Below are 27,105 nucleotides of genomic sequence, written 5' to 3' on the forward strand. Positions count from 1 at the left end.
CAGCTCTTTTTGAATATACTTTGCTTTGATGATGTCTTGGCCTGGTGGAAGTGAACCCTTCAATCGGCCAGGAACATCAGAAATTTATTTCCAAACAAGTTATGATGATCAAGTTGAAACACTTCCAAATCATGATCTGGTGGGTCTCTCTCTATCTACATTTTTTATTGAATCTTGAATTAAGAAGAGGAATATCACTTCTTTGATCCTAGAAATTAACTTGTGTAAATGCAAAGTTCTCCATGTTTTGTATTAATCTTTGAAACAAAAGTCTATGTGCTGCGATATTAATGAATCCCAAGTCAATTTTGTGTTGGGATTTATCTTGAGATTAATAGACTTAGAAAGCACAAAGGATTCAAATTCACAGAGATTGAACTTGTTTCATATAGCTCTGAAAGTAAGTATTTCTGGTTTTCCTATATTTTTCGCATAATTTCAAGTTTCCTGTACACCAAAGCTATAATACAGATCAATTCTTTGTGAACTTTTAAGTGCTTCGCATGCCTCTTTTGAATCTCAATAATCTGACAGGGTGAATAGTGGTACATATTCTGACTCCAAATTAATAACCCACAGCACATTTTGACTCCAAAATACGAAGCAGAGAGACAGTAGTTTTATTGCATAGCATATATTTCTTTCCAACTCTGCTTTTTTCATTGAGACAATTCAATAGAAGCAAACGGGTCCTGTCACTAATGAAATTACCTTTACGCGGAGCTCTATAACAGAGAACTGAGTAGAGTTGAGAGTTTGATGAACCTAAAATTCCTTCAGTTAAGAGTTTGATATATTACTTGTGGCGCACCCTGTGCAAAATATCCAGCACTTGCACGAATGCAGTGTTCTTGGCGATTCCTCTTTCTACTCCTGGTTTTACTTCAAATTCTTATTTGAGTTCTGACTGTATAATATTTTTCATGGTGATGGCCTGGTGTTGATTTGAAAAACTTTGGTATGCACAAAAATGGTTGGACAACCCTCAAATAACTAATTGAGTTATTAATATAAATAAGTTATATTTTCTTGTTTATTTTTTGTTTTCCATAGTAGTAACCATTAATCTCAAAAATTGCTATTCAGTGACTTCAGTCTTATCCAGGCTAACTGCTTTTTCGCCTGCAAGAACTAAAGGTTGCTGAAGTATAGTTTTCACCCAAACATTGCTCTTCCCAGTTCCCACTGGTAGGTAGGTAGTTTAAATGGTTTCGACCATTGATGGAGCTAAATATAATTTATTAAACACTAAAAGATCCCCAGAACTTCACACAAGTATTAGTAATTACACTTAACTACTGCCGTCAGTGTTTTTCTGTTAGTTTGAATCAAATGAAGGTAAATGACCTTAATATCCTCATCGATGACCATAATCCAACGCGCCCTCTACTTTTACTTTATCTCCAAGCCCCCAACACCTCTGTTTTAAAACCGGCAACGACCGTCCAACCGGTTGGACCGATTGAACCGTGACCCGGACAGCAAAATGGTTTGCCCTCCGGTCCGAGTTTTAAACAATGCCCAACACCCTAACTCCAACCCGCCCACCTACTCACCGATCCGCTTTGACTTTGTAGTTTTCTCCAACAGCGCCCATCAACCCCAACTCAACCCTTTCTCCTCACATATTACATTAAAAAAAAAAAAGTTAAATGTAAAGTATTACAATTTTTTTGGTGAAAATTAAAAAGAAGAAACTATTAAATAAAAATAAAATAAATCTAATAAAAAGATCTGGAAAAATGAAAAAAACTGAATAATAAAAAAAAATCAGAAATTACGAAAAGTAAAAATAAATAATTGAAACTTTAAAACTTTCTAAAAGTTAAAAAAACCCCTAACACCCCCTTGTAAGCCAATTTTCTAAGAAGAGTTTTACTCAAGCTCGTGAAAAAACTCATTGCCTAGCCCTTGGTCAGTTGTTGGAGTGGGATCCCATCATTGGTACAAGCATGATCCTATGTCTAGTGGCAATACACACGTGCTAGGTTGACCTTGGACCAGGCTATTACCCCAAGAAAGGGCATGGAGACCCAAGGGAAAGGGGATCCGCATAGGTACGCAAAGGGTAAAGAGGTCAACGTGGATATCGGTTGTGGAAGAGTGGTAGAATGTTAGGATCCCATATTGGAAGGGAAAGGGGAGGCATATGAGTTATAAGGGCTTGGGCATCTTCCCTTGACAGCTGGTTTTCTAAGGAGAGTTCTACCCAAACTCATGAAAGACCTATTACCTTGCCCAATTATGAATTGTTGGAATGGGTTCTATCAGCTTCACACAACCAGCACGTCTCATACTTAATTTGTTCTCTACCTCAAATCTTCTTGTGGAGTCTTCTCTTTTTACTCAGATCCCTTAAGAATATAGCTATGATACCACATTAAAAATCAAAATCTGCTCTGATACCATGTTAAAAATCGAAGGAGTAAAAACTAAAATAAGAACAACAACAATCCACACAAAGACACATCAATTTTACATGATTCGGCATAACTGCCTACATCCACGATGAGAAGGATCTCCTATAATTTAAACACGATACCCCTGATACCCTTAGTCAAAACCCTTATGTCCTCACATTCTCTATTTCTCTTATTTTCTCTCTCATAACCTTGAATTGATTGTAATCCCTCCATTTATAGGTAGAATAGGTTTATTTTTAACTAGGATTCATATTTCAAATCCTAATAGGACTCCTTAAATTTAATTCATTATTCTATTTTACTCAAATAAATCTTAACCAATTCTTCTTTATATACAACTCAAAATAAAGAAAACATATAATCAATCAATAATAATTCTTATAAAATCTTAAATAAAATTTGTTTAAAACTTAAATTCATTTTTTTTCTTGCTTGTCTTTTTTCTGGAGCAGATATCTTTATCAATTCCCAAAAGCGCGCAATCCAACAAGTATCAATCCCTCAGCTCACATAAGCAGAAAGTAAGGTTCCCCAAAGAACATCATGCAGTAATCAACAGTGAAAACTAAACAGCAATAATCTCACCATTTCAAACCCGTAACTTCCATCTATGAGAAGCAGTGCCAAGTCAGCAACCTTTGCACAATCAATCATACCGTCATTAGCCACCTTTGCTTACCGAACATATTTCATCAATTCCGCATCAGAGTTAAAGAAAATAAAGAAAACATAAACTCCAATAACTTTTTTAATTTAATATTCATTAGGTCAGAGCAACCAGAACCTGATACAATAGTAATCGGTCCTCAGACCTCAGGAACATTATGCTTTGTATAATGCTTTATAAGCGACTTGATAACCGAAGACTTTCCAACCTGCCACCACCCAAATAAACAATCAACATTCAAAGTTCGAAAAAAAAAAAAAAAAAAAAAAATTTGAAACATTTCAATTAATCCTACAAAAGAATCAGTATGTAAACAATCCTGGTGCGATCCTGGACTACCACAACATATGGCGGTGGTTCACCATAAGAACGGTCTATAGTTGGAATGTGAAGCCTCCATTGCTCTTTCTCAACAGCCTGCGACTGCAATCTCTTCGCTTGCACAGATGGAGTAAAAGCAAACACCTACAACAAAAAATAGCAAGACAAAACAATCAAAACAGCTAGAAAACAATAACATCAATAACACCAACCATCAATAATAACCAAAAACAACTTAAAACCTTAGGGTTTTGCTGATTTTTATCAGACTTCCCCTTCTTCTTCCTTGCCGATGAACCGGCTTGGCGGTTCCCCGTGCTTCTTGTGTGGCTGCTCCGTGGCTCTAATGGCCAATCACTTCTTAATTTTTTCCAACTTCAAAATTTGATTTAATTTTAAACTTCAAATTTAATAAATGATTTTTGAGGATTGTGGCTTTACTATTGTCTGAATATACTAACATCTCCTTACAATGGGTACATAATATCCTGCCTCTTCCATTTTTTTAGTTTATTTTTTGTGCAATCCTCCTTAACTTTTGACTCCAACTTTTTTCATTTAGTATGTGAAAGAGCTAAGATTTCTGCATCTGGGTTCACCTTCTCATTATCACCATTTTGAGTAGGTTGAAAACCAGCATTTTGGTTTCCAAACTGAGCTATCCCCTGCAAGAATATCCAAACAATTAATAAAATAAGTGCATACAAACAATCTAATTTTAAAAGCAACAGATTGTGAAAATGTTAAAGAGCAAAATCAATTTCAATTATATAACAAGGATATTGAAATTAGGATTACATCAAACCCGAAGTTTCAGGAGAGTTACTTAAAAATTGTTTATAGACATAACATAATTTAAAATCCCAGTCAACTTGTGATCATTCCTAGTCGTGGGACTCCACATATGACCCAAAGCTGATGGATTATAGCCAAAGGCTTCTTTCCTGTCCACTAAATGACTCTTTTTCTCAATTTTGTATGCATAAGATGAATTCTTAGTTTTATATTTGTCTGGTTGATAAAAGGCAACCTTCATAGTCAAATCTAAACACAAGAAGAAACCTTCCACTTTGTGTCAACTTATTATCTAGACATTTCTATAATTTGTCTTAGGTCCTGAAACATTTATGACGGGCTCGAACTAAGACATTTTCATAAGGAAACATTCTTACTTGACAAGTGCCTGAATATTAGACTGTCAATCAGAAATAAGAAGCAAGTAAGTTCACAACCAAACTCTCTATTGCCTTGTTAAATTACACAAGATTTTACACACTTGAACCTTGAAATTAACTGATTCAGATAAAGGCTATCTATTAAAACTTCAACGAGAACCCCAGCAAAAGGAAATTTGAGATGTAGAATGTTGGCAGCTAGCTATACTACAATTCTCTCAGGTGTGCATTTAATAGTTAAATTTATGATGTATTTACAAGTCTGATGAGCCTATCATTCTAAATTTATTTGAGCTACAAAAGTACAAAGTGCTTATTTTACATCATAACATGTATAAAACTTTTTTAGTTAAGTAGAAGATTATCTATTTGATTCGCCTAATATCCATCACACCTTCAGATAAAACCTTCAAAAGTAAGACAGAAGAAGAGATAGAAGAAGGGAAGGGTACCTGTCCATGACCGCCATGCAATTCCACCTCATCATCATTACTTGGGTTAAGCATTTTCAAGGTTCTAAAGTTGGTTGAAAAATTTCTCATAGGCTAAGACTACCACAGAAAATTTCAATATTCAAAACGCAACTATACATTTCTTCAAAGAATGTCATAATTAAAAGAAGAAATACATATTCAAAAAGTTTTGTTAATATTATTTATTTTATTTTTTTTTGAACTTTTGACCATATAAAATTATTCTCATTCCTCTTGAAATTCTTCTACAAATTTCAAAATATTCAATAAAGAACACTCCCACCCAAGTAAAATCTTAAAATTGAACAACATATGATACAAATTACATAATCAGTGAAATCCCAAATCTTCAAATATTTTGTTTCTAGTTCATTTTGTTACAATGAATACAAAACCCCTAAAACAGAAGAAAAAAGGAATAATTTACTTGAGAAAGCACAATGATTTTCCTAATGAACTATGAATTTGCTCTAATTCAAGTCCAAAATCAAAGCAATACCATCCCCAGCCTTCAATTAAAACACAAAACTTACAAAAAAACAAAAACATAAAAGTGTTATAACTAGAGAACAGAAAATACCTGCTAATAAAAAAATGAAGGCTCTGTCAAAGCTTATTGGCTGAAGTAGGAAATTACTAAGATAGTGACAAACAAAGACAAATAGAAATGGAATATAAAGTTAGGGTTAATGCTACTTTCTAAGCCAAAACCTTGTAGCAGCATTCAAATAGCAATCATTGAGATGGTTTTAAATCAAATACAAAAATTTCAAAAAGGGGTTATTAACTTAAAAAATTTAAAGGAAAAGTTTTTGTAAAGTTTAGAATTAATGGGCTCTCTCATTTTTGCCAAAGCGGCTCCAAAATTGAGCATACATGCCTGAAGATTGAATGGTCTCAGCAGCAAATCATTTTGAATATTTGCCCATTTTGCTTCAACATTTTAACTTTTTTTTTGTAAGAAAAGCAAAATTAGGAGACAACAAGACAACCAATGCCAAATGCAATAACAGAGTTGAAGAATGAAGTTGATTTACAATCAAATTAAATTGATTGAATTGGAGTAATCATTACAGCAATTGATAAAATCTCATCTGGATGTCTTTCATAGTAGTCCACAAAAAATTTTCACTTCATTATCATCAGAAATCGGCACTCCTTGAGTTGGTTGATGAGTTTTGTAAAGGCAAGCCAACTCGAACCTGAATTGAGGTTGATCCAACCCTAATGTCCTATGAATTTCAGCAACCAACTGGGTATGCGTAATGATCTTCTTTATACTTAAAACAAGTTGCAAACCCCCCATGATATAACCTCCTATTACCAGCCATTGTTTTCCACTCACTACAGCAACAAACCAAAACTGAAATGGTGCCCCTTTTTTCTGCAACAATTACAAATATATCAAAATCTGATTCAACCGGATAAATAACTAAATTGCGCTAAATAAACAAATATCTGGATTTCATGTTAAAACATTGACTAAACTAATTATATATTAATATTTACGCACCCCAAAAGTTGATCAGTTAAGTAAGTTTTTGTAAATATATCTACATAAAGAAGTGAAAAAATGCTTATATTGTATATGAAGTATCTAGCATTTGAAAAGAAATGCATAGAAGAAATGAGAATCATCATTTACTTAAAGAGCTTGACCAGCTCCTTGTGCATACAAGAGCCTCCATCATATCATAATCCAGTTCCTTAGGGCCAATTACATTTTGAATTTCAGTCCACAAGTCAGAATCTGAAATGACAGTTGAATAAGTTACCGGCAAGAAATCATGAGCCATTTTTGGAGCGTTTACATGCGACCAAGCTAATATGTTGAAATCTTCAATAGAAGGAACTTTAGGTTCCTTTAAATATCGCAAAAGTTCATCACCATCTGAAGATGTCTGCAACCTCTCCATTTGGTCTAGCATTTCCAAATAGTCACATTCATAACAATCGAATTTGCACCGAAGTTTTTCTTCAATTGTGAAAATAAATAGTTCTGCAAATTCTTTACCATATATGTCCTTGTACCAGTATTTCACTATATCCATTTTGACCAGCGGGTCAAAAACTATGGCAATCCTTGAATCCAAATATGATCGATCCATTGTTGAGTGAAAGAATCCCTTATACATTGTACCATTTGGTTAACATGCCAATAACATCTTCCTTCCACTTGATACAAATTATTGAGTATGTTACGTAACTTGGGAAAATACACATTTGCAGTGAAATTGTTCCCATGCAATATAGAAGCAACATCATTTGAAACTTCCCAGCACTCTTGAAAATTACCCAATCCCATTCCTTCTTGTTCAAATTTAAGGACTTGAAATGAGGATCCATCTTCCCTAGCTCCTTCTCTAAACCCAACTGCACTTTTAATCCGTTCAAGGTCAGAAATCAAAAATCCAGGAACACTTTGAGAAGTCACTTTCTTTCCCAGGGACTTGGCTTTATCTACTGCAATTTGAAACTTATTTTCATTTGATGATGTCTCCTGGATATATATAAAAAAAAAAAAAAAAGGAAAAAAAAAAAGCACTCCTTAAATTCTAACACATCTTAATTGCAAGTATTGTTCCAACACAAACAATCTCATTAAGTTTAGCTGCTAAACTACAAATATTTAAATGCTCATAACGAGAAATTCTACATCGACGAGTAGTTGAGCCTTTTATCGTACCATCTTCAACAACAGTTACTTTTCCAGCAATTACGGGGGGATACCAGTTGATGTCCCAATCTAAAAGCACCCATTCAATAATTTATGACACAGAACTATGACGGTGTACAAATTTGAAACCAATAACCTTCTTCAGTTCCCAATTATCATCAATAAACTGGAGTGTCAAGCAACAATACATAAGATCCTGAGAAGATCAAAACAAACAATCAATTGTTAAAGTAAAACAACAAGAGAGATTCATGAAATATCCACAAAGCTTTTCCTTCTCTTCAGTATAAACATTGAGTATGTCATCCTTTTTTGAGTTTAAAAGTGATGCAACACCATGCACGACAATTGTTTGTGCCACATCTAAGTGCTTCAGTTCCTTATCCACCACAGATCTTTTTTTCATAACAACTCAAGCAGTCGAATCATATGATTCAGTTGGTTTGTCTCCCTCTTCATCTCTGTTTTTCATAGTTCTGCACCTTGCAAAATGATTTTCAAGGACTCTGGCTTTATTCTTGTTTGAATATAGTAATATCTCCTCACAACGATTACAAACTCTCCATCCCCTTCCATTTTTTTGTTTATCTTTTTTATTCCAACTTTCTTTGTTTAGCATGTGAAAGAGCTAAGGTTTCTGCATCTTGGTTCACCTTATTATTATCATCATTTTGAGTAGGTTGAGAACCAGTATTTTGGTTTCTAAATTGACCGATTCCCTATCACGAAGATGCAAAGAAGTAATAAACAAGTGCATAGAAGCAATCTAATTTTAAAAGCAATGGATTGTGAAAATGTTAAAGAGAGCAAGATAAAACTTAATTATATAACAAGCATGTAGAAATTAGGATCTCATTGAACCCAAAAGTTCAGGAGATTCACTTAACAATTTTTTATAGACATAACATAATATAAGATCCAGATTAACTTGTGATTATTCCTAGTTGTGGGACTCCAGATATGACCCAAAGGTGATGAATCATAGACACAGGCTTCTTTCCTGTCCATCAAATGACTCTTTTTCTCAATTAGTTATTTATTTTTATTTTTTTCTTTTTCTTTTTCTAGTTGATAAAAGACATCCCAACCCTTCCTAATCAATTATCAAAGACAAGAAGGAATGTTCCTGTTGGGATCCCACATTGAAAGGAAAAAGGGTGGGCATGTGGGTTATAAAGGTTTGGGCACCCTCCCTTGGCAAGCCGGTTTTCCAAGGAGAGTTCTACCCAAGCCCATGAAAGACCCATGGCCCAGTCCAAATTGTTGAGTTATTAGAGTGGGTTCCTATCAATTGGTATCAGAGCATGATCCTGCGCCTATGTGGCAGCGCACGCGTGGCAGGCTGACCCGTGGCAGGCTGACCTTGGGCCCGGGCTGCTACCCCGAGAAAGGGCATGGAGGCCCGAGGGAAAAGGGGATCCGCGTAGTCACCCAAGGGGCAAAGAGGCCGACGGGGGTAAAGAGGCCGACGTGGACGTCGGTTGCGGAAGCGTGGTGGAATGTTGGGATCCCACATTGAAAGGAAAAAGGAATGTTGGGATCCCACATTGAAAGGAAAAAGGGTGGGCATGTGGGTTATAAAGGTTTGGGCACCCTCCCTTGTCAAGCCGGTTTTCCAAGGAGAGTTCTACCCAAGCCCATGAAAGACCCATGGCCCAGTCCAAATTGTTGAGTTATTAGAGTGGGTTCCTATCAGTTCCACTTTGCACTAACTTATTATCTGGACATTTCTATAATTTGTCTTAGGTTGTGAAAATTTACGAGGGGCTTGAACTAAGACATCCATAAGGAAACAGTCCTAGTAGATAAGTGCCTGAATATTAGACTGTCAATCGGAAACAAGAAGCAACTCCATCGCCTTGTTAAGTTAATTACACAAGAATTTATACACTTGAACCTTGAAATTAACTGATTCAGATCAAGGCTATCTATTACAACTTCATCGGCTATCTTTGTTTGCAAACTCGAACTTAATTAGATTGAATTGAAGACCCTGAAATGAAAAATTGAGGTGCAAGATGTTGGCAGTTACACCACAATTCTCTCAAGTTGGCCTTTATTATTAAAATTTAGGATGTATTTACAAGCTGATGAGCCTATCATTCTAAACTTATTTGAGCTATAATGTTAGAAGAAAGTCTATTTAAAATGATTATGTTACCTCATGACATGTATTAAAACTTTCTTAGTTAAGTAGAAGATTATCTATTTGATTGGCCTAACATACATCATAATTCATATAAAGCCTTCAAAAGTAAGTGATAGAAGAAGGGAAGGGTACCTGTCCACGCCTCGTCATCATTACTTGGGTTAAGCATTTTCAAGGTCTACTGTTGGTTATGCTGGATAAAAATTTTGCCCCAAGCTTAGACAACAACAAACAATTTCAGTCTTTGAAACCCAACTATAAATTCCTACAAAGAAATTCATAATTACTAGATAATAATATTACATTTGTTAATCTTTAAAGCCACAAAGTCATGCCCCGCAGCTCAAATAAAAAACAGAATAAAGAACAATCCAACAAAAGTAAAATCTATAAATTGAAGAAAATGCGAGACAAATTATATCAGTAAAAATCTAAATCTTAAAAATTTTTATTTCTATTTCATTATTACAGTGAATACCAAACCCTTTAAAAAAATCTCGAGAAAGCACAAATATTTGTCTAATCAAAACAATAGCACCCCCAGCTTTGAATTCAAACACAACCACCCAGAAAAACAGAAATTATGAAAGAACATAGACATAAAAGTATAATGATTGGAGAACAGAGAATACCTGTCAAAGCTTATTTGCTTAAGTTGGAGAAGTTACTGAGAAATGGAAGATAAAGTTATAGGGTTAATGAGAATTAAGGTTGGGGTCCGTGCTGGTTTTTTCGCGGGAAAGTTGGTTTCTTTACCATGCTCTTGGTACTTCAGTATAAACCAGCAATGTTACTGGCTCAGTATAAGAGCTCAGCCTTTTTCCCATTAAATAAATACTAGCATTACTCTAAATACGAAATTTTAAGTAAAAAGAGAAAGGAGAAGAGCGATGGAGAAGAAGACAAAGAAATTGAAATATGAAATAATAAAGTAAATAAAGAAATGGAGAAGGAGAAATAGAAAATTAGGATTAAAGAAATAATTATTCAAAAGTGATGTGGCAATTGGTGACATGGCAGCTGCTGTGACATTGCCACGTCAGCTGCCATCTCACTTTGTACACAACTCTTTGTATTTGTGTTTGTAAGACTAGCATTACTCGTCCTTAATTGGGACATCTTCTCTGCTTAAATAAAAAATTTAAGTAAAAAGAGAAAGGAGAACTTTCACTGTTGTTTCAGTAACTTTATTATTAATTTTCAGAAGTATAGTGCAACCAAATCTTTGTACAAGCCAAAGCTCCTCTTAAGTCATAATATAGGTTGCTAAAATAAAAAATATTTCCAGTCTCAGTTGCTAAGGAAGAATCTAAATATTCAACCGGAGCAGAAACAGGTATTGCAAAGAAATCCCGCACCATCCTTGCAAGTGTCGGATAAGCTGGGGAGTTGACATGCCACCAAGCTAGTAAGTCAAAATCTGTAACTGCAGGGAATTTTGAATCTTCCAAATAGCGTTCAAGTTCTGAGGTTGGTAAAGTAACATCATTAATACGTTCTGAAGATTTACATGGCCTCCCCATGCTGTCTAGCATTTTGAATGGAGTTGAAGAATTCCTAACACCATGGTCCGCAATAGATGATGATTTGAAACTGTTAGACCCCTTTGCATATTCATTAAAAATATCAGTTACAACATGACGGATTTTCTTAAACTGGGCTTCTGCATCGTAACCGTAAATCATTTTGTACCAAAGCTCTACAACGTCCATTTTGAACCGTGGATCAAGAATTTCCGTAATTACTAAAAACAAGTTAGAATTACTCCAATATTCATCAAAACAACTTTTCAAACCTAATGCTATCTTAACAACATAACGATTGTCACTTTTTTCCCACTGACACAATTTAAAAAATATGTCACAAACGATGGGAAAATACACATTCGCAGTATTATATTTGCAGTCAGACAAGCTACTAGCAGCATCTTTTATGCCTTTCCAACAGTTATAAAGTGCAGTTGCCTTATCCCAATCCTCTTCAATAAAATTTATAGACTTGAAAGCAGGATCTATCTGCTCCAGTTCACAAAATGCTTCTTTATATTCCATTACCCACTCAAGCAGTTCAAAGTTACACTCAAGCAGTTCGAAGTTAACCAAAAGTGTAGGAACACTTCGATCAGTTACAGTTTTGCCCATGGACACAGCTTTTTCCACCGCATATTGAAGTTTATTTTCATTTGATAACATCCTGGCGCACTTCAGAATCTTCGACGCTTTATCTAAAATATCTCTGTTCCATTCTGTTCTCATCCCAGCATATCCCATGTAAGATTCAAGTTCATCTAAAAACTGAAAAACTGGAAATACGTTGCCAATGAAATGAAGTGAAGCTCTTTCAGTAAGCCACTCGTTAAATTCATCACTGTTTTCAGCACCAAGTTTAGCACATATATTTTTATCTATGTCCCAATCTTGAAGAGAATGCTTCAGAAATTTTTCAGTGGAAGACTCTAAAACTTCTTCCTTCTCCAAAACAATAACCCTATTCTTCAATTTCCAATTGTCATCAATAAATCAGACTGCAATAAAAAGAACTTCACCCCTGCTGTCTGGACACCTATCCGCTGTTACACTAAAACGACATGACATTTTATCAAAGTATTTATGGAGCTTTTCCTTCTCTTGTTGGTAAACATCAAGTATATCATTCTTTATGTTGTTTAGCCCATACTTAATAATCTTTTGCACCAAATCAGAGACATTCAATTTTGGATCAATCATACTTTTCTCTTCTGCTTTTTCTGCACCTACACCTGGATTCTTTGAACTCGAGCAACTTCTTAAATGATTTTTGAGATGTGTGGTTCCACTCTTACTTGAACCTATAAAGTCTTTCTCACAGTATTTACATCTAGCCAATTCCCTCCCATTACTTCCTACATACTTTATGAAGTGCTCCCAAACAACTGATGTCAACTTTCTTCTTTAGCACTTGCTGTGTTCTCTATATTTAGTTTCATCAACACTTCAATCTCTTGATTCAGAGTAGGTCCCAAATTGGTATTTTGTTCTCTTATTTGAGTGATGTCCTGTTATAAGCGATAAAAGGCAAATTTAATTGAGCTCAATGAAAGAGATTACATTGGTCAAGGATTCAAAGGAATTCTGAATAAATATTTAAATTGAGGCTTATAAATAGGACTATCGTACATGATTGTGTTATAATAGAGAAAAATTATGTTCTTAAGATATCTATCAGCAATAATAAGGAAATTTCATCTCTATCCTGCTAAACTTTAGCATAACTAACAGCTAAAAATAAACAAAATATTTAATTGCATAAGATGGAAACTGCTTCTCCGATCACCGACTTTAATCTCTTTTCTATATATATGTAGAGAGAGAAAGGGTACCTGTTCATGGTGCAGATCTGCTCCACTGATATTGGAAGATAGAGGTGCTTCTCTCTGTTGTATGAAAGATTCAATCTCCTTCATAATTTTAATGGTAACAAGAAAATAAGAAAATATGTCATTTGGATGATACTAACATGCAAAAAGAAAAAAAGAAAGAAATCCAGCAATTGGATGTCAGAATCCGACCCGAGGAATCCAGTGATCGGAAAGTTATGAGGTAATTTTTTATAACAATTCTTGTTCCAAAATGATTATTTCTAATAATTCTATATATCCATGTAACTTTCAACGGTCATACATGTGGCGTTTAGCCGAGATCTGACTCAAAAAGTTTCGCTCGAAACTTTCCCAGTCAGATCCCGGCAAAACGCAGCATCGATTGCTTTAAAAAATATAAGACTAGATAGATTTTTCCGAAACGATCATTATGATGCTATATCGTTACCTAGACTTGCTAAAACTTTTCTGGCCATCAAATTCCAGCGGCCGGCGGCCCATTCCGACAACCGGAAACTCTAGATAAACATGTTAGTGTGATGATCAGAAGATCAGAAAAGTTAATTAAAGAGGAAGAACCTTATAGACGGTAAACCAAGATTAATAAAAGAACCTGAAGACGAATAAACATGTTAGTATTAATGATACCTGTGCTTGTCGTTGAAGAGATTGAAGATAGGCCATGATTTCATTAACCATTCCAGCACTTTCTGGGATCAAGTTGTCCTTGTAGCATACTACTAAATCTTGCAAACCCTTCATTCCCTCAATAATTTTTTCCTTGACCACCTACATAAATTACACAGACATCAGAGAGATAAAATTTTGTGGAGGAGTGGAAATTGAAATCGATTTAACATGAATGAGAAAACAAATACTTACGAGAAAATTGAGAGAAAATTTAGCTGCCCGTCATCCCAAGTTTCGATTTCATTTTTTTTTAATTCGAAGAAGATGACGTGGCATAGTTAGGATTAATTAAACACGTAAAATGGGTTAAAATGAAAAGATTAAAACATATATAGGCTAATCATAAATAATGAAAGTTTTTAAAATTTGAAATTTTTCAAAACAAGCCCCACCTATTTACCTCGCTTAATCGAAATTTATTAGGGCAAAAAGCGATACCTTGAACCAAAGGGAGACTGCGATTTTTTTCGATCGAACCTGCAAATTTACACCCTAAAATCAATTTCTTGAACCCTAAACCGAATACAGTCGCGATTTTCGACGATATAGTCACGATTTCCGATCGATTTGTTGAACCCTAAAATCGATTTCCTTAACCCTAAACGGAATCTGTGCGATTTCCGGCGATACAGTCCACATTTCCGATCGAAACTACAAGCTTTGACACCAAATTCAATCCAAAACCATGGCTAACACTCATAATGAGGAGGAAAACCCAACGCCACTTCGAATCCTAGATTCCAGTGGCGCAAGCAGTTCAATGGCTGCTCCGGTGGATCATCCGATCAGTGAAGGTGGTTCACACGCAGAGGAGACGCCAACGGCACAAGAACAGAGGGACGAATCGGCAAACGGTTCTGAAGACGAGGAGTTAGGCGAGAATTTAGGCCAAGAGGAGTCGTCGGAGGATTCAGGTGACGAGGAGGAGGCCGACAAAGAAAGGGTACGTTGTTTTGGGAATATTGCTTGCACTATCACTTAAGCGATCATTTGTATCGCTTAAGCGATCATTTGTATCTCTTAAGCGATTAATCTGTTTTACTCATGATCGCACTCATGATCGCTTAAGCGATACAAAGGATCGCTTTGTATCGCTTAAAGCGATTGATTCAGTTTACTCTTGGTCGCTTAAGCGATTTCAGATCGCTTAAGCGATCTTGTCGAGGCAGAATCACATATATAATAAGCGATCTTTTGTATCACTTAAGAGATTCTTTCAATTTACTCTTGGTCGCTTAAGCGATTTCAGATCGCTTAAGCGATCTTGCACGAGGCAGAGTCAAGATCTCTTAAGCGATCCGAAATCGCTTAAGCGACTACAGTGGTAATTTTTTGTTGTTGATATTTTGTTTATTAGTAGTTTTGGTTTATTTTTGTTACTGATATTTTGTTTATATCGATTGTGCAGATCGTAAATTGTAGAGACTACGAGTTGGAGCCTATAAGTAAGAAGGTACCCTACTTCCCTGCAAGGGTAACGGTGAGGTCGAGTTGGGATGTTTTTAATAGAATAAGGGACATTTTAGCTGGAATGAGGAATTGTGAAAGAGATTTCCGTCGCACTTGTTTCGGTCAGTTTTTAAGAATCGGAACAAATTGGAAAAAGGCATTTTGGGGGTAAGGAGTGCATTACATGTTGCTGCACTCAGTAAAATGCAACAAAAAAAATGAAATGTGGTTCGTGGTGGACAGAAAGCCACTATGGTTTGGGATGATAGAGTATGCCTTGGTGACGGGCATAGGATGCGGGGAAGTGCCAAATAAGCTTGAGGCAGACACAATAAGGAGGAGTCCGGGAGCCATAAGGTTTCGTAAGAAGGTTTTGCAGGGGGCAAAGTCTATTACAGGACACGTTTTAGAGGAGAGGCTAGAAACAGTTCGGTTTAATGATGGAGAGAAGATAAAAGTGTGCTTGCTATTATTTTTACATTCTATCTTATTGGCTGGTGACTCAACAAAAGCTGTTGAGAAAGATTGGTTGTTGTTTGCAAGCGACTTGGAGTTCTTTAATTCTTATCCGTGGGGACGGATATCATTTGAGTGAACCATCAACAGCCTGAGAAAACTAGACATGGCGTTAAAGCATGCCCAATGGGTCGGGAAGGATAAACCAAGCAAGTATAATTTGTTTGGCTTCCAATGGGCAATACAGGTAAATATTAATAGCTTTATGTTATATTTTTTTATAATATACGTGTTTGAATTATGATATGGACTGTCTTTTTACAATGTAGGCTTGGATGTACGAGGTCATCCCTGTCTTCTCTAAGGCGGGGGGGAGGAGCAACAGTTTGGATGTGCAATAGTAATTTCCTAGGATGTTGCAGTGGCATATCGGGGGGTGTAACCATTCGGATTACGACCAAATAGAGATTGACATTGAAGCGGCTGGGGTAAGATTAAAGGATTAAGCTTTTGCATATGCAGTTGCTTTAAAATGTCGCTTCAATCTGATTGATTTTGTTTCTTATTGCAGGGAGTCGTCCATCATTTTCTCACCGCTACTGGGGATGAAGCGGAAGAGGACTATGTCACATCTTTCAAAGTAGTGGAGGATGAAAGGGATGAACGGATAGACCGCCTGATGCTGGACCGAAGAGGGGTCACGCATGTGACGGCAGTTGCAGGGCCATTGCTTGACAACGTCGTTGATGCCGAGGATTATGAAACTCCAATAGGCGGGAGGCCCGAGGATGAGGAGGAGAAGAGGGAGGAAGAGGTTCGTATGCCTCAGCAAACCGGTACAACAAGTACCGCTGTGCCGAGACATCGGCATCGGGAGTATGAGGTTGTTGACCTCATAAACAGCCTATTTGAGAGTTTTACAACAACCGTTTATGCAAGGTTTGACAAGACGGAACAGTGCATGAAAATGGTAGAGGAGAAAGTGGATAAGTTGTGAGAGAAAGTTGGTACAGTGGAGGAGGAAGTTGGTACAATGGAGGAGGAAGTTAGTACAATGGAGGAGGAAGTTGGTACAATGGAGGAGGAAGTTAGCGGAGAATTAAAGGCGGCTGAAGTGCAAACTGGCTTGAAAAGAGAGAGCTGAAAAAGCAAGTTTGTGAAATAGCCTTACATGGTAGTGACACAGGTAAAGAAGAAGAAAATTAAGAAACAAATGGAGGAAGAACCAGAAATGGAGGAGGTGAAGAACGTTGGTAGAGGAAGGGGGGCGGTGATAATGGAGGAGGGCGAGGTGGGAGGCGAAGGAAGCGGGGATGTAAAAATGGAGGAAGGGGGAGGAAATGGGCAAGGGAAATTGGACTCAAATGTCGATTTGTATAGGTCAATAGAGGAAAAGAAAAACTCTTCCATGCCTATTACAATGGATCAGGAAGTAATGACCATATAAAGTGTAAGACAGGGGATTATCCCTGGGAATGGTTTTAGAAGTTGTTGACGACGGGCACATGGCTTGAGGACTCGGTGAGTTATTTTCGCTTAACTTTCCTTATTTTTGCCTATGTTTTTCATACTTATCTTGTTGTTTTTATTTGATGTAGCACATCGATGAGATATTGACACTGATAAGGCTACGACAGACTATTGATGGTGATCTGTTGTATCCCGACTGTGCCATCACCGATGTGGTGTTTGGCCAAACGCTTGTTTCGGCATATCGCACTTTAATTAAAAATGTCATTGCTAGTGGTGTAGCAAAAGGACCAAAGTGAAAAAGATTGGCCCCAGTATAATTGGACTGCATCCCTGATGATTTTCATTTTGATGACAAAATTATGTAGTATATACGGGGCATCGGCCCAAATATGGCCACGGTTGGGCCTTTGTTAAAAGAGTGTATTGCATCATCCTCGTCAAACAGATGTACTGGATAGCAGTCGTTGCACATCTAGAGGAGGGGTTGCTGAAGATCCTTGACTGCAACCCCACTATTTGTCGAGACAAGTAGTTGGAGGTCGAGTTGGAGCCACTGTCCAGGTTGTTCCCGCGGTTGTTACGTGACAGCGGGATGTTTAGGCACTTGGGTGATCAAGTACTAACCGGAAAGTGGCCAATTAAGCGCTCTACCAGCCCAATAAATGAGTCAAGGTAATTTTTGTATAAAACTAACTTATATAATACAATTGTTCTATAAGTTTATTCTAATGCTAATATCTTCGTCCTATTGTAGTGCTGAATGTGGGGCATATAACCTGAAATTTATTGAGTTCGACATGACCAACACCTCGATGGATGGCTTGAATGATGAAACAATGAGAGACTGTTAGGAGGGCTGGGCTGTCGACTGCTTCCATGGGCAGATGGATCCGTTTTCAGTGAGCAGAACCCAATAAAAAGGTATGAAAGTTGGACTTTGAATTTTGTAGTTTATGTAATGTTAATGGTGATACTTGGGTTGTGGTGCTGATGTTGCAGGTGTCATACTTATATGGAGCTTTATCGAAAGACACGGATTGAGTGAACTTCTCACCTACCCACTCTGTAACTTTTGACGTGTTTTTTTTTACTTACAAAAGTTGACATGTCTGCAGGTGTGTGCCGGATAATTTTGCAGGTTCCTGGCAAACAATGAGAGGAAACTTCTCAAAGGCTGGTTGGCAAGAGGAGGCATCTGCAATAAAGGCTGCTGGGAAGGCATGGTACCAAACAATGATCTCAGAAAGGTTGCTGGCAAACAGAATTCGAAAACTTCTCAAAGGCTGGTTGGCAAGAGGAGGCATCTGCAATAAAGGCTGCTGGGAAGGCATGGTACCAAACAATGATCTCAGAAAGGTTGCTGGCAAACAGAATTCGAAAACTTCTCAAAGGCTGGTTGGCAGGAGGAGGCATCTGCAATAAAGGGATTGTGCAAAGGTGTTAGTGACATTAAACTCTTTGGCATCAAAAAGTAAATTAAAGGCAGTGTATAGGAAATTCTTGTGCTGTGGCTCTTCTTGCGGCAGCCAAAAGCCTTGTGCCTGCAGAATCATTGTAAAGAATTGGATCTGACATTTGGGAGATATTTTTTTTTTGTCCATATAAGATATCTCATTAGCAGTTTGAATTTACTATGTATGGTGTGATCATTTGCTTCACCCAAGTTGGATAATTGTATTTTAGCGTTTTGTTTCATTTTGTGTATCACTACAACGTGTGATGTACTGGTGTGATTATTTGATTCACCACAATTGGGGCTAATGGTTAGCTTGTCCATATATTTTGATATTTGCCGCATCCTATGCCTATTTTTTATTTTTGTGTTTCGATAAACAGGTTACATTAATGTCTCTTATATTTTGATTTATGATGAATTAGATTGATATAAATTACTTCATTTTGCGATACAAATTCTTTTCGGATTTGGGAGGGAAATGAGTGATGTACAAATGTTTCCCAATCACAGTCATTTCGAAATTAATTAACGTAAAGAATGGCATGGTACCAAACAATTACGTATATGACCGACCACATATATCTCTTAAACGACCAAGACTTTTCCAGATATGATCACTTAAGCGACCAAGAGTCTATTACGAAGCATCGCTTAAGTGATACATAAGATCGCTTAAGAGATTACCCATCTGGGCAGATGTTCATTCTGCCTTGACCAAGATCGCTTAAGCGATCCCAAATCGCTTAAGTGACAGAGACTCATTTAGGAAGAATTGCTTAAGCGATACATAAGATCGCTTAAGCGATCATAGATCTGGGCAGATATTCATTCTGTCTCGGACAAGATCGCTTAAGCGATCAAGAGTCTTTTAAACAATCGCTTAAGCGATACAAATGGATCGCTTAAGCGATCATAGATCTGGGCAGATTCATTCTGCCTTGGCCAATATCGCTTAAGCGATCAAGAGTCTTTTACGAAAATCGCTTAAGTGATACAAATGGATAGCTTAAGCGATTTTCGATCTGGGCATCTGCCATGGGCTAGATCGCTTAAGCGATTACTGATCGCTTAAGCGACCAGGAGTAAAAGCAAAGAATCGCTTAAGTGATACAGACGGATCTCTTAACCGACTGTTATAAACAGAGGACGCTTAAGTGATCCTATTATTCGGATATTTTATTGTATTTCAGAGCATCGTTTTAGCGATTAACGCTATGCTAAACATAGGGTTTACAATTCGTTCAGTAGACTATGACCGTTATTATATTTTATTAAACATATGTTCTTTTATGTCAGTATGAAACATGTAAGGTGTAGAATGTTTACGTCTATGCTAAACATATAGGGTTTACGATTCGTTCATGTGACTATGACCGTATTATATTTATATTAAACATATAGTTCTTTTACGTCAATATGAAACATGTAAGGTGTAGAATATTTACGTCTATGCTAAACATATGGGTTTACGATTCGTTCAGGACTATGACCGTTATTATATTTATATTAACCAATAGTTCTTTTACGTCATATGAAACATGTAGGTGTAGAATATTTACTCTATGCTAAACTATAGGTTTACGATTCGTTCAGTGGACTATGACCGTTATTATATTATATTAAACATATAGTTCTTTTATGTCAATATGAAACATGTAAGTTATAGAATATTTATGTCTATGCTAAACATATAGGGTTTACGATTCGTTCAGTGGACTATGACCCATTATTATATTTATATTAAACATATAGTTCTTTTATGTCAGTATGAAACATATAAGTGTAGAATGTTTACGTCTTGCTAAACATATAGGGTTTACGATTCGTTCATTGGACTATGACCATTATTATATTTATATTAACATATAGTTCTTTTATGTCAGTATGAAACATATAAGGTGTAGAATGTTTACGTCTATGCTACATATAGGTTTACGATTCGTTCAGTGGACCCTGATCGTTATTATATTTATATTAAACATATAGCTATTTTATGTCGTATGAAACATGTAAGGTGTAGAATGTTTACGTCTATGCTAACATATGGGTTTTACGATTCGTTCAGTGGACCCTGACCATTATTATATTTCAAGGTAACCATGGAATTTTAGTGAACATATGTTCTTCTTCTTTGTTCAGAACATAAGGGTGTGTTTGGTTGAATATTCCTATAAATATTACAAATCCTATTCTAAAATATTTCTTTGTTTAATTATTTAGGAAATATTAGTATTTTTTAAATAAATTTTAGACCCATTATGAATTAATTTCATTAATACCGCTTGAAAAAGTTTAAAAATTAACAAAAATAGCCCCACCCACCCAACTTCCCAGATTCCAGCTACCACCGATGGCTACAAACGACCGAAATGGCTGGTATTGCATAGATGTGACATTTTTCGGCTAGATCCATAGTGGATCTGGCCGGAAAAGGCCACATCTGGCCATCATCGACTTTCAAAGAAATGGCCGACGTTGACGGTCACGACGGCCAAATTTTGGCATCGTTGACCGAAAATGACGCCATATATTTGGCCGTTACAGATGGCTAGATGTGGACTTTTTCGTCCATCGACCCCAGATCTGGCCGTGATCTGGCCTTTTCGGGCCACATCCGTGGTCGATCTGGCTGGAAAAGGCCATATCGACGCCCTATCTGATTGCAATGCGTCATAATGCCCTTCCTGTAGGATTCCGACGTGGTGGCTGGAATCTGGGAAGTTGGGTAGGTGGGGTGTATTTGTTAAATTTAAAAATTTTTATTGGTCGATTAAGCGATCATACAAGGAACTTTGTTTCCACAGGTCGCTTAAGTGGTCTGTGATTGGCAGAATCAAATCTGCCCAAGTACATGATCGCTTAGCGATTCGAGATATCGCTCAAGCGATTCGTGCTTTTTGTCTTGGTCGATTAAGCGATTGTAGATCGCTTAAGCCATCGTGCACCTGGGTAGAATCATATCTGCCCAAGTGCACGATCGCTTAAGCGATCCGTGATTCGCTCAAGCGATCCTGTTTGAAAACCCTTGTCGCTTAAGGATATACTTAGTCGCTTAAGCGATCATAGGCAATATACACTTTTCCAGCTTTTCTCCTGAATTTGACAAACTAAAATTACCAACACGTATTAATTCCATACTTTCTCCTCAATTTGAAAACCCTAATTCCAAACTAAAATCACTAACAATATTTGGCCATGTAACAAGAATATAAAGAATGATTTATTAAAGGTAACAATAAAATTTAAACAATCAATAATTGAAAATAATAACTCATCAACGTTTGGCCTTCGCAACTCCCTGAATTTCATCCTTCTTCGAACCTAATTTTCTGGATCTGCATGTGATTACTTATGGCAACTGCTTCTCTTGTGGCCAGGTTGCTTGCAAATTGAGCACTTATTCATCTTCCGGGGAACCTCAGAGGCTGATGAATACGCTTAACTCTTTTTCTCCCCTTTATTGTCTTCTTGAATGGTGGATGGATGATAATGTCAGCTACCTCTGGCGGCACTACCCATGCTTTTCTGGAGGCACTAGATATATTGTCTCTGAATAGGTAGCATGCAGTGATTTGCCATATAGAGAGGAGAGCAAAGTTCCATGTAAATTCTTGAACCAAAATCCGGCTTCCGTTGGTGTTTCAGTGCTGCTAATGCATAGACAAGGTAAACGTTGAATGTCAAGTAGTTTACAGCTGCAAGTTTTACTAACAGGTTAACTAGGGCATCTGGCCCATAGCCGTGCATAGTGAACTCTTTAGCATTAAGAGGATAGGCAAACAGTGCATTTGACATTTCCATACGTTCTCGCAATAATTATTTACTCCATACGACCTCATGGAACCATCATGACATGTCCTCTAGATTGCATCAAAAAGTGCAACTATTGGAAACTCTTTTTCTATTAACAACTTCAAATTTATGGACTCTGCATATTCGTGGTCATGACATCAACCTTCTTCCAGGAATAAGCTTACTCCATCGCTCGAAACCACACTCATGCTCAAGATACTTAGCAACTCTATCATCCTTGATTCGGATTTGCTAGAAGTGCTCCTCAAACTCATCAACCTGATAAGCTTTTGCTGCCATGTAGTATGTCTGAAGGAGGCCAGCACACTTAAAATTTTTTTTTATGTTCTCACCAAGTGACTCATACAGAATCTATGATGTGCTTGATAGTAAATAGTAGTATCCCCTTCTTTATAGAGTTATGCCTATCAGATATATGCACAACTTGTCACATCAGGCACTATCATACGTAATTGCCGAAAAAACCGAGTCCATAACTCTTCATTCTCAGAGTCAGCCACACACCATGCAACAGGATATGTATGATTCTTGCTGTCTTGTGCAGTGGCCTCCAACAATGTACCTCCATACTTTCCCGTCAGAAAGCAACCATCAATAGCTAACACCTTTCTCATGTTTACAAAACCCTTGTAGCAGAACCGTAGCATAAAAAATTTAATGTCATATTCCTATCCCATTTCAAAGCCGTCTTACTACCTTGGTTTGTCAACTAAGCATAAACGGTACGCTTCTAATACTGCATACCTATGCTCCGGCGTGCCCTTCACAAATTTTGTGCATGTTGTCTCCTTTCCAGCATTTCCAGTAACTAACAGCACATCCCAACTCTGTGCGCACAAGTCTCTGAATGTCTTTAGGAGATGGACCTTTCCCTTCGACGAACCGACTTTTGACAAATTGTCCAATAACATCAGCGATGCTTGTCGATGCTCACCTGAAATATGTCCCAGACCACAAGTGTGCTCACGGGTATATGTGCTAAGAATAAATTTTTCTGACTCTGCCAACCTTCTCGATAAACCGCCACTTGCACTTTCAGTCACGACATTCAACCGTCATAGCCAATGAATTTGACTTTTTGGTGATGAACTCAAAATTACCTCTCACGGCAACAAGTTTCAGCTTCCTTACCACTTCCTCTTTGTCTCAATAAATACCCTATGCGCAACTCCTATCCATCTATAAAAACATGAGCTGATTCACTACTACCTCCAATTGCCCCCTCTGAACCTGTATAAACGACCATAGTATTCTCTTCCTCACAATCTACGCCTTCTGCATAATCTGTATTTAAAGGAATCTCTACATCTGTGGGAACATCTACGGGGTCCTCCTTCTAACATTTTCATTCTGCCGCCCATCACCACCCTCTTCTATAGTGTCCTCCTCACCACCCAATTCACCGTCTACTCTTGATTTTTCAACAACAAATCAATGGCCTCATAGTTCAATTAAAACCAGGCAAATCTTTGCCTACTTCCTCATTATCCCCTTCCTTTGAACCAACTTCCAACGGTTTTTCTACAAAAGAACCCTTAAAATCGGCCTCGAACCATTATCGGCCACATCAATCATATATAACTTCACACTTTTATCCGACTTTAATATAGGAGGTAGCTTATAATGTTCAGGAACTCTGCTTACAACATACTTCACACACTTATCACTACGCGAGCAACTCAAATTACCTCTTCTAATTATTTCATCAATCAACTCATCAAAACTAACATCTGTGCTCACAACAATTGGTATAACTTCTTTGCTTTTCCCAATCCACTTCCAGCTACTTTCTTCTCTCCCCCACTCACCAAAATATTCAACACACCAAAACAACTTGTCCCATGTGTAATAATAGCCAACTACCTATAATGCAAAAACAAAAATATCTTAAATGTTGTATTAAGGGTTCAATTATTTAAAAAGAATCTGCACAGTCGCTTATTATGGTCTGCTGAATCGCTTAAGCGATCATGGTTATTTATACTGGATCACTTAGCGATCAAGTGTATCGCTTAAGCAATCCAGTATAAATAATCATGATCGCTTACGATCTTATGCCATTTACTGTCGCTTAAGCGATCTGCTCCTATACCCCAGACTTTTACCAGATTGCTTAAGCGATCTTATGCCACAATACTTGATCGCTTAAGCATCTATCTACTGCATTACACCTACCATTCGCTTAAGCGACACACCAAATCGCTTAAGCGATCCATCACACCAGAACACATTTTCAGTTATCTCCATCTGCAATCGATCCATCATACCCGAACACATACCCAGAACAAATTTTCAACAAATTTCACTCCTTTCAACTTGCCTTACATCAAACACAACCTAAACAACTAAATCAAAATCATAACCCAACCCTATCCATTATTAAATCTTTGTAATCTAAATATAAAATGTAAAAAGGAGATGCACATACTTAGACGAATGTTAGGATGAGGAGGAGGGGGATCTTTGCAGAGAAGATGTTAATGGTGGAGGAAGAAGAAAGTGTTAATGGCGGAGGAACAAGAAGATATGAGGAACGAAGAAAAAAAAGATGTAGAGGAGGGAGAAGAAGAAAGAAATGCAGAGGAAGAAGAAGATGTAGATGAAGCCAAAGGAACAGCAACCAGGTAGAGATGCATTAATGGCGGGAGGAGAAGAAGGTGTTTGGGTTTGTTTGCAAGATTTCGGGTTTTTAGAATATAGTATAATTTTTAAAAGATTACATAATACTTCTTTAATCCTAATTAAGCACTAATCAAGTTTAATTACCCTTATCAATAATATGGCTATTTAGTTAAAACTCTAAAACTTGATAACCTTTTAATTAAATTCAAACTTCAGATGGCCTTTTAATAAACTGCCCCGAAAATTTAACTGCCCGACCATCCTAAGTTTCGATTTAAGAAATAGCCTTGAAAATGTTTTTCATTTTTTTTTAATTTAGAAAAGATGACGTGGCATAGTTAGGATTAATTAAACACGTAAAATGGGTTAAAATGAAAAGATTAAACACTATGTGGGCCGAATCATAATAATGAAAGTTTTTAAAATTTGAATTTTCTCAAAACAGCCCCACCTATTCCACCTTGCTTAATCGAAATTCATTGGGCAAAAAGCGATTTCTTGAACCAAAGGGAGACTGCGATTTTTTTCGATCGAACTTGCAAATTTGCACCCTAAAATCAATTTCTTGAACCCTAAACGGAATACAGTCGCAATTTTTGACGATATAGTCACGATTTCTGATCGATTTCTTGAACCCTAATTGATTTCTTGACCCTAAAGAATCTGTACATTTCGGCGATACAGTCCACATTTTCGATCGAAACTGCAAACTTTGACAACAAATTCAATCCAAAACCATGGCTGACACTCACAATGAGGAGGAAAACCCAACGCCACTTCAAATCCTAGATTCCGGTGGTGCAAGCAGTTCAATGGCTGCTCCGGTGGATCATCTAATCAGTGAGTGGTCCACAAGCGAAGAGGTGACGGGGCACAAGACAGAGGGAAGAATCGGCAAACGATTCTGAAACGAGAGTCAAGCAAGAATTCAGGCCAGAGAAGTAGTCTGGCAGAATTCAGGCTAGGAGGAGTCCTCCAGGATTCAGGCGACGAGGAGGAGGCTGGTGAAGAAAGGGTACGTATTTGTTTTGGGAATATTGCTTGTACTGTCGCTTAAGCGATTAATCTGTTTTACTCATGATCGTACTCATGATCGCTTAAGCGATACAAAGGATTGCTTAAGCTATGATTCAGTTTACTCTTGGTCGCTTAAGCGATCTTGTCAAGGCAGAATCACATATATCGCTTAATAGATTCTTTCAGTTTACTCTTGGTCGCTTAGCGATCTGAGCGATTTCAGATCGTTTAAGCGATCTTGCACGAGGCAGAGTCAAGATCTCTTAAAGCGATATGAAATCGCTTAAGCAATTACAGTGGTAATTTTTTGTTGCTGATACTTGTTTATTATTGTTTTGGTTTATTTTTGTTGCTGACATTTTGTTTATACGATTGTGCAGATTGTGCGGACCGTAAGAGGCAGATAAGGCAGAGGCAAAGCAATAAGGACGAGTCTGGTAGCATAAGGTTTGCTGACAGGGTTTGGCAGGGGCAACGTCTATCACAGGATGCGTTTTAGAGAGAGGCTAGAAACAATTCGGTTTAATGATCGAGAGAAGTTAAAAGTGTGCTTGAATTTGTTCTTACATTCGATCCTATTGGTTGTGACTCAACAAAAGCTGTTGAGATGGATTAGTTAGTTTGCAACGACTTGAACTTCTTAATTTCTATCCGTGGGGACGGGTATCATTTGAGCAAACCATGTGCTCCCTGCAAGCGTCCCTGCAAGCGAAAGACATGGCGTTAAATCCCCAATGGGTCGGGAAGGATAACCAAGCACGTACAATTCGTCTAGCTTCCCATGGGCATTGCAGGTAAATATTAATAGCTTTCTGTTATATTTTTCATAATATATGTTTTTGAATTATGATATGGACTATTTTTTTTACAATGTAGGCTTGGATGT

General features: G+C 37.2%; 2 protein-coding genes across 11 annotated transcripts; both read right to left on the minus strand.

Moving 5' to 3' along the window:
• Positions 1-3,214: 3,214 nt before the first annotated feature.
• On the minus strand, positions 3,215-5,189 carry LOC116106815 (ribosome biogenesis protein bms1-like). Of its 3 annotated transcripts, none has more exons than XM_031393132.1 (4): positions 5,039-5,189; positions 4,011-4,076; positions 3,430-3,555; positions 3,215-3,298 (listed from the first exon to the last, which is right to left on the minus strand). In XM_031393132.1, exons 1-4 carry the CDS (start codon positions 5,126-5,128, stop codon positions 3,230-3,232), a joined length of 351 nt encoding a protein of 116 aa, XP_031248992.1. In that variant the 5' UTR covers positions 5,129-5,189; the 3' UTR covers positions 3,215-3,229. The 3 variants fall into 3 exon arrangements, 2 of the variants coding, with proteins under 2 accessions (XP_031248992.1, XP_031248991.1); XM_031393131.1 differs by having other exon boundaries at positions 3,386-3,555; XR_004124362.1 differs by lacking the exon at positions 5,039-5,189 and having other exon boundaries at positions 3,386-3,555; positions 3,654-4,473.
• Positions 5,190-5,973: 784 nt separating this feature from the next.
• Positions 5,974-14,172, minus strand: LOC116106885 (zinc finger BED domain-containing protein RICESLEEPER 1-like). Of its 8 annotated transcripts, none has more exons than XM_031393189.1 (7): positions 14,126-14,172; positions 13,892-14,032; positions 13,244-13,321; positions 10,518-12,919; positions 10,018-10,101; positions 7,746-8,455; positions 6,705-7,559 (listed from the first exon to the last, which is right to left on the minus strand). In XM_031393189.1, exon 4 carries the CDS (start codon positions 12,153-12,155, stop codon positions 11,079-11,081), a length of 1,077 nt encoding a protein of 358 aa, XP_031249049.1. In that variant the 5' UTR covers positions 12,156-12,919; positions 13,244-13,321; positions 13,892-14,032; positions 14,126-14,172; the 3' UTR covers positions 6,705-7,559; positions 7,746-8,455; positions 10,018-10,101; positions 10,518-11,078. The 8 variants fall into 8 exon arrangements, with proteins under 8 accessions (XP_031249050.1, XP_031249049.1, XP_031249048.1 ...); XM_031393188.1 differs by having other exon boundaries at positions 10,018-10,150; XM_031393185.1 differs by having other exon boundaries at positions 7,746-7,932; positions 8,390-8,455; positions 10,018-12,919.
• Positions 14,173-27,105: the final 12,933 nt, after the last annotated feature.

Source organism: Pistacia vera, unplaced genomic scaffold (genome assembly GCF_008641045.1).
Source record: "Pistacia vera cultivar Batoury unplaced genomic scaffold, PisVer_v2 Contig524, whole genome shotgun sequence".
Classification (NCBI taxonomy): Eukaryota; Viridiplantae; Streptophyta; class Magnoliopsida; order Sapindales; family Anacardiaceae; genus Pistacia; species Pistacia vera.

Excerpts from the sequence above, each read along its gene's own strand:
- LOC116106815 (XM_031393131.1), bottom strand. The coding sequence starts at position 5,128 with ATGAGAAATTTTTCAACCAACTTTAGAACCTTGAAAATGCTTAACCCA. Across the intron at positions 4,077-5,038 it reads TGCATGGCGGTCATGGACAG|GGGATAGCTCAGTTTGGAAA; the intron begins GTACCCTTCCCT and ends ATATTCTTGCAG. Across the intron at positions 3,556-4,010 it reads AAAATGGTGATAATGAGAAG|GTGTTTGCTTTTACTCCATC; the intron begins GTGAACCCAGAT and ends TTTTTGTTGTAG.
- LOC116106885 (XM_031393189.1), bottom strand. The coding sequence starts at position 12,155 with ATGGGATATGCTGGGATGAGAACAGAATGGAACAGAGATATTTTAGAT.